The 7959-nt window shown below is 36.3% G+C and overlaps 1 protein-coding gene across 1 annotated transcript; it reads right to left on the reverse strand.

Annotated features, from left to right (window-relative positions):
• Positions 1 to 724: 724 nt before the first annotated feature.
• LOC120086629 (peptidyl serine alpha-galactosyltransferase) lies at positions 725 to 7748 on the reverse strand. The gene is made up of 8 exons (XM_039043371.2): positions 6964 to 7748; positions 5504 to 5674; positions 4627 to 4870; positions 4282 to 4482; positions 3584 to 4122; positions 2936 to 3100; positions 2543 to 2786; positions 725 to 2069 (listed from the first exon to the last, which is right to left on the reverse strand). The coding sequence occupies exons 1-8, from the start codon at positions 7266 to 7268 to the stop codon at positions 1392 to 1394; spliced, it is 2547 nt and encodes an 848-aa protein (XP_038899299.1). The 5' UTR covers positions 7269 to 7748; the 3' UTR covers positions 725 to 1391.
• Between the last annotated feature and the right edge of the window lie 211 nt (positions 7749 to 7959).

A 7959-nucleotide genomic window follows, 5' to 3' on the forward strand; every position in this document is an offset into this window, starting at 1 on the left:
TGGTCACAAAGCAAGAGTTGGAACAAAAACGAGATCAAGCATGAATGAAAGCGGGATGGAGAGTGGGAGAGGAATTGATTAATGAAAGCACATATCAACTGGAAGTCGAATTCGAGATTGGAAGCCCAAACTTTGCAGATTTGTTGGTTTTGTTGATGGTGTTTAGAAGAGACGTAAAGAGGAGTCTAATATAAGGATTGAAAAGGAAGAAAGTAAAGGATTCATGGAAAGTGCTAGGATGGAGAGAAAAATGTGTATAAAGTTTGATCATTCTGGTTTTTTCAGTCTTCAGAGGAAAGAGTAGTGTGTTCTTGCTCAAATCGAGGTGTACACAACGAGGGAAGGGCAAGGTAAAAGCACGTAAAAAATCCATGTGGATTCCACGTAATTCATTCATTGTAATCGGATTGACACCCTAGATGGGAGCAATCAAATTGCATGAATGGGAATAATGTCAAAATGTAAGCCCCACCAATGCTTTACTTTTATGAGATTGGGTAAACAACCACAAAAGCAACTAAGTGGACCTCGCTTCCATAAAATTAGACTGCATTCGTTGGGATTGCGGGTTGGTAAACATGGTCTTGGTGTTAGAAATGTTCCTCACACAATAGTAGACACTAGACAAGTACAAAATATAATATCAATACCCTAGATCATTATAAAATTTGGAGCTTATCATGTAGGTAAAAATTCAATAGTATAATAATAAGGTGTCCTAATATAGGATAAAGGAGAAAACATTTATTACCATCTCAAATGTGAATAGTTGTTCTTACAATGGTTGAACTAAGAAAAAGATATTCACGATTCTCACTTTAAAAAAAAGTTGATAAATAAAAAAGGTACATTATACGACATCATCAGAGAAACAATAAGCAATAAAGTGATGACTAGTCAATGAGAATGTAACTTTAAAGTTAAAATCAATTCAAATACAAGAAAAAAAACCTTCAATAAGATTATTTTTTCCTTCAATGAATTGATGACAACCATTTCCTTGGTTCTTTTCTCTTTTCTGTTCTTGTTGAAAAGACTACAAAAATACAAGCTTAAAGGGAGAAATGTGGAAAGATCTCATCTTTTACTTGGTGAACAAAATACTTCTCATCTAATGTCAAAATGTCAATAATATTTGCAGAAAAGAAGAGGCTACGCAAACCTGTATTAGGTGGCTAACTTCACGAAGAACAGATCCATCCAAGATTTAAAAGCCCCTTTGAACTCCTTTTTCTTTTCAACTATTGAGAAACCTGTTGAAGTTAACAGATGACGAACATCGGAAATCAAAAGCTCGGCACGCACATTCAGCACGAGGAGTTCTTTCCCAGGTTGCTTTGCAACTGTTTTTTGTCTACTACAAAATTCTGAATTCACTTTGCAGAAAAGTATTACAAGGAGGCATCAAGATCTCGGGCATACTTCTCCTGCCCGTTACGATCCACGAAACCCGAATAGGAAGCAGTTCTTCTCTTGATTCTGTGATGTTTTCCTCTTACCCCCTTCCCTTTCCGACCCGAAAACCTTGATACAATCACTACCAAGAACACCAAACCAGAAATCACCCACAGAGCAATAATCCACAACCTCAAAGAACTAAATATCCCATCCTCTTTAGCCTCCTCTGATGATTCCTGAGAACTCTCTGTTGATAAATGGTCGTCTTTTCCAATATAGCTTTCATCAAGCTTGCCGATTTTCCTAGAAACCCCAGCTTCACTTTCATATTCCGATTTCGAGTTGGTCAATGCATTAGGATCTGAGCAGTTCCTCTTCTTATGATGCAGATACAAAGCTTCATTGAGTGTTCTTATACACTCTATGCTAAGTAAGTCCCTTGCAAAAGCATCCTTATCAGTTTGATCAAGTGTGGAAGGATCTGGTGGGACTGGAAAATGGGCCCAGCATGTGTTGACCAAATCAGTTTCCCTCCAATTTGCCTTGTCAAAGCTCCAATTCCCAACTTTAAATTCAAGTCCATAGTGAAAAACTCTGTAATGAACTCCAGGATCAGGAACATATCCTGGGTATAACAGTATCTCATTGTTTCGAATATGGCGTAATTGCAACTGTTCGAACACAAAAAAAGAAACATTTTCAGTTTCGTTATATTTGTTCGAGTATATTCTAACTTGGTTTACAATATAGACATTGAAATGATTGTATACTGGAGAACATGCAATCTGTATAACAATAAACTCAACTTCCATACTTGCTTCGTTTTATCCCCTAAATTTTTTAATATTTTCAAGTGATCCATTTAATCCCACTTCTAACTATATAAAGACTTAAAATAAGCCAGCCTTTTGATTATTTATTGGATGAGTAGATGTCTCAAAGTATTTAAAGTCACACGTAGTAGGTACAATAGAAAATCAGTGACAAGGAGTAAGTTTTTAATGGGAAGTTTAAGGACTAAACCAAGAGATTTGAAAGAGAAACTAAAATAGAAGCATAGACAAAAATATGTAGGAATGTTCATCACCAAAGTAAGATTAAAAAAATAATTAAAAAAACTACTTGCTTCACCATAACCCAGTACCTCAGCAGCACCGAATGAGTAACCATACATCTCACTGATCCAGCCAGATTGGTATATATCTCCTGTGATATTCTTTGCATAATGAGCTCGATCAGCTCGGACCTCCTCAGTTTTATGCAGCCACAGCATGGCAAATTTCCTGAGATCATCTATGTGCATGATAATAACACCCCCAACCTTGTCACAAGCTTCAGGATGGCTTGTGTGGAGTTTTGCGAGCACATTGTCACAGCCAATAAGGTAACTACAAAACATATATGTAAAACAGGTCAAAATGTTTCCTACTAAAAGGAGGAATCAAGTAATTGCAAAAAACACACTTACATGCATTCTTATTCATGACATATGTACTAGAGAGAAGGGTTGGAGAAAAGTATTGTATTAACTTCTTACTCATAGGGTGTAGATACTGGATGTCCACGAGCTGCTTTGAACTCCCATGGTGTAATTGATCCTCTCATGATCATATCAGCATCAAGAATAACTATAAATTCTGCATCAGTGTTCACATGATTGAGCCAATGAAGCACTGCGGCTGGCTTATTTATTGCCGGATACCTAAGACGGAATAGATCCAAGATTTAGTCTTCCTCTGACTTTATTAAAACCTTGTTTCACCAAATCTTTTAACCCTTTTTTGGCTCACAAGCAAGATTAGGAACCTAATGGAAGATTGCAGGACCCAAGGGTAAATATATAACACATTAGATCTCAGGCAGAAAAATTTGCTGAAAATTGGAAGAAGATAAAAGAAATTACAAGATGGTTTCTTGCTTTACATCCATATGATGATGCACACATTAGATCTCAGGCAGAGAAATTTGCTGAAAATTGGAAGAAAATAAAGAAAAAACAAGATGGTTTCTTCTTTACATCCATATGATAATGCAGAGAATGATTCTACTTCCTTTCCAAATAATGTGTGGTAACAAATAAAATCAGGGAGTACATCATGAAATAAACCAAAAAATTATCAAAGAGGCTGAGTGATAAGCAAAAGAGTAAAGGTAGCTCATGCAGTGAAGACAGAAAAGAAATTACCAGTCGCCTGTTAGTGGATGTCGGCTCATGGAAGGAACATAATGGGTTGGAGCCAGATTGTGACCTTTGTATTCTTTCAAATCCTCATCTGTACAGCTAAGAAGCCGTGTAATGTTCCCAGGCTGGCCGCTCAAGTGGAAACTATGCATAAGGCCTACAGTTTGCCAATCAAAATAAGTAGTGCACTCTGTCGAGAAGAGGGTGTGGATTTTTGGATATGGTTCCTGCAGTTCATCAAGCACTGGTTGTTTCTGAACAAGATCTTCCTTGACCGGTTGTTTCTGAACAAGATCTTTCTTCACCGGTTGTTTCTGAACACGATCTTCTTTCATTACTAGAGTAGCAGGGGTTGGATACTTGGGTTTAGTTAAGTCAGTAAAAGTTTTACTCTTTAAAAAACTTAAATATTTTGACCACTGTGGCTTCGGGCATCCATTTCGTTTGTGTTGCAACAATAGGCCCTCATTCAACAGGTTAATACACTCTATATTTATAAGTAGCCCTCGCTTCTTGTTTGAATCGGATTCCATCTGTTGTATCTGCACATAATTTGACATTTTAGCAACAAATAACAACTTATAAACTAGAATTCCAAGAAACTCAACGCATAAAAACAATGCAATTGTTGAGACCTTCTCCCACTGTTTTTCATAAAAACATATCAAAATATCCAAGGAACTATTCATTTGGACACATACCTCTCGAGGATAAGGAGGCTCAGGGAAAAGCCGGTTACAGTCATAGACAATACCATCTTCATGGTGATCTAATTTACTAAAGGACCAATTCCCGACACTAAATGGCAAACCATAGTGAAGAAGTATAGGCTCAATGTCGGGACGAGGAATATAACCCGGGTATATCATCAAATTGTCATTAATTTTGTGCCGGAGACCAACCTGGGTTGGGCGAAGAAGTCACAAAAGCAAAACATAAATCTAGAGAATAACAGAAATATCTCAAGCAGCCAGAAAACAAGGTAAGATAGCAAAAAGCTGTTCAAATTGTCCTTTGGAGAAGGTGAGAGGAAAAGTAACACTTACTTCCGCAGCTCCAAACGAGTAACCATACATCTCACTTATCCACCCTTTGCCATAGATATCACCAGTTATATTGGTCGCCCAGTGATCTCTATCTTCACGCACTTCTTCCGTCTTTGAAAGCCACATTGGTGCAAATACTCGAAGATCATCTATGTGCATTGCTAAGAGGCCACCAACTTTGTCACAGAGCTCTGGGTGTTTAGTGTGCAATTTAGCAAGAATGTTGTCACATCCAACCAAGTATCTGAAGAAATAATCATTCATCATTTGAATGCAGTCACAACAACATTAAGAAGAAATTTGAATATAAACAAAAAAAGTTCTGAATTGCACTGCAAATCTCACAACAAAATTTTACTATATGTAAAATGCTATTCTAGTCCATTAACTTTTGTTCTTATTTTGGTCCTTAAACTTTTAAACATCTATTTGTCTAAGAACAAGAAATATATATTTTTTTTAAAAAAAAAAAAAGCATTATGGTTCTTATAGTTAATTTTTATTATACAATGCAAGTCTAACATAACCACATTTTTTCATTTCTTTGATCAATAAAAGTCTATACGGACAAATATTTGAAGTCACACTGCAACAAAGTAGGATATGTCCAATTTTAAAATGGACTTAACACTTTTTTAAATGAAGAAAATTTATGAGCAAGACTAAAACAGTTTTTTTTTACTATGTCATAGTTGACAGTATAGAGACTAAAATAAAAGTTCAAGTACCAAAAATTATTTAAACCAATTTTTTTCTTCATAACTGCAGAAAGCCAAAAGCATCTATCCCAGTAACTTTGTTGCAGTCTCAATTTAAGGAGAACACTAAGCTTCAATGCCACAAGGGACTAAAGAGGGAGAAGAGAGAAGAATGTAACCCATAATAGGCTGCAACAGGTCTGCCCTTCTCTGCACCAAGTTCCCAAGGTATTATTGGGCCTCTTATGATCATGTCTGCATCCAGAATCACGACCCAATCAACATCCTCTGCTTCTTTGCTATGTTTAAGCCAGTGGACAACCCCTGCAGGTTTATTTATTGCAGGATACCTGCAAACAAGTAATATTTCTTCTTATATCCTATTTCTTTTCATTTGTAGCCATTTTTCAACAGGAGGAAAAAGAAAAACTAACGAGATGAAGTCAGAAGAAATATATCTAATGCCAATGGCTATTTTGATGAATGAGTGTGAACAAAACATCCATAAAGTATCAAGTCAAATAAAAGTGAAAACAAGATTTTTCCTCTGGTATTAAGCATCGACTGCAAACATCTCCTCTGTTCAACGATGCACCATTCAATCAAGTTTCTCAAGTGAGGAATGTATAGTCCAAAGGAATCCTGAAGCCTCTTGAGCATGCAACTTACACAAATCCTCTTCTTTGTGAAACTAAATAAATTATCCATATTCTTGAAAGTTGGCTGAAGTATACATTCTTTGGAGTCGCCGTGATATACAAAATTTGATCCATTCCCCATAATTAAGATTGAACAAGGTTGCCATTCCCACCCCCCTTCCTCAACTCTCTGCAATGCACTCTTTCAGTTCTTCCCATTTAGTTACTTCCCCCTTGTCCAGTTTGTGTTTGTACACACCATTTCAATATCCTCTCCTCTAACTACAACTACCTTTTACATTTCTGCATCATTAATGATTGAACAAAATTAGTTTTTCAATGAGAATCTTACATCTTTCCACAACCCTTCAGAATTGAGATTTATTTTCGAAACAAGAAACCTCTTCCCCCAGCTTCACGGTTATCAATTGCTAAATGAGTTAAACTTTGGAGCAGTGAGTTAGCATCAAACAGTTAAACAGACCACACAAACCAATCACAATATCATCATCCTGTACTCCTAGTCCAAGAACTCAACCCATCTTATGAAAAGAAGGGAAGAAAAAACCGTATTGATCAATCTAGTCAAACAGACCAACAATTTCAGAACTAAATTCAAACAAAGCTAAGGAAGATAACCATCAAAACCCAACCAGATTATTAACCAAAAGCCAAAAGCCACAAAAAAAAAAAAAAAAAAAAAGGAAGAAAGAAAGAAGCCAAATCCTCAACTCCAATGTTCATGTAATGAAAGGGAAAAAAATAAAGCAAGTCTAACCAGTCGCCAGTTTTGAGAAATATGCTCCTACAAACCCAAGGAACTAATCTAGCCAACAGAGAAACAATTTCAAAACTAAAATAAATCAAAACCAACACAGATAGAAATCAAATTGAAAACAACCCAATCATTTAGCAGAAGAACACCAAAAGCAACACAAAACACAAATCCTATACTCCATAAAGTTCCATGGATGAAAGGGAAAAGAAGAAGAAACTCTCACCAGTCTCCAGTTTTGGGGTGCCTACTCATGGATGGAACTTCAAAAGTGGGAGCCAAATGCATTCCTTTATAATTCTTCTTCTCTTCATCAGTGCAACTAAGCAAACGGGTGATCGGCCCCGGTTGCTTCGACTTCTTGAAGCTATGCATCAACCCAACAGTTTGCCAATCGAAGTAATTCTGACACTCCACCGAAAACAGAGTATGAATCCGCCGCGGCGGCGCCATGCCGGAGTTATTGCTCCACCCATCGCCGGCCACAAACCCCACCAAAAATATCGCCACAAACAGCAAGAATTCCTTCATTTTGGTTCAATCCAAGGCCAGATTTCAATTGGGTATTTGTTCTAGAGATCTGGGTTGCATTTCCCGGATCGCTGCCACAGGTCAAACTTCCATTTTTCTTACTCTTTTTTTGTTTTCTTTGACATGGAGGAGAGGAAGTGATGTGGGGACATGTTTGACAGAAAAATTAGCTTAAAAAACAATCAATTGGTTGCTAATAAAATAATTTAGAACAAAATTCTATAAAAATGAGAAGCTATATAATTTTTTTTTTTTTCTTAATTTCTAAAAAAACTAGAAGCTCTGGGGTTGGAATTTACTTCTCTTATCAGAACATGGGAGCAGTTGGGAATGATTTTTCCAAGTCCAACCTCCATTTTCAAGAACCGCTTCTTCTCTGGGGTAATTATTGCCAATGCCATTTTTGTTTGACACTGACAATGGAAGTTAATAACTATGAGAAAAACAATGGCTAAATATGTAAAAATTAAATCTTAGATTGAGTCTCTTACCCCGTGTTTGAGATAATATTTGGAACGCATACTATTTGGATGTGAGTTACGAACTATGAAAGATGATATTTATAAAATAATAATGTACATAATTATAGTTTTCAAATATATTTACAAATTATTGTCTTAGGTTATAATAACACACTCCACCCAAGACAAGTAAAGAGCTCAAATATCCCATAGTAGTTATTATAACTAAC

Source organism: Benincasa hispida, chromosome 1, assembly GCF_027475165.1.
Source record: "Benincasa hispida cultivar pf3 chromosome 1, pf3_genome.v1.1, whole genome shotgun sequence".
Lineage (NCBI taxonomy): Eukaryota > Viridiplantae > Streptophyta > Magnoliopsida > Cucurbitales > Cucurbitaceae > Benincasa > Benincasa hispida.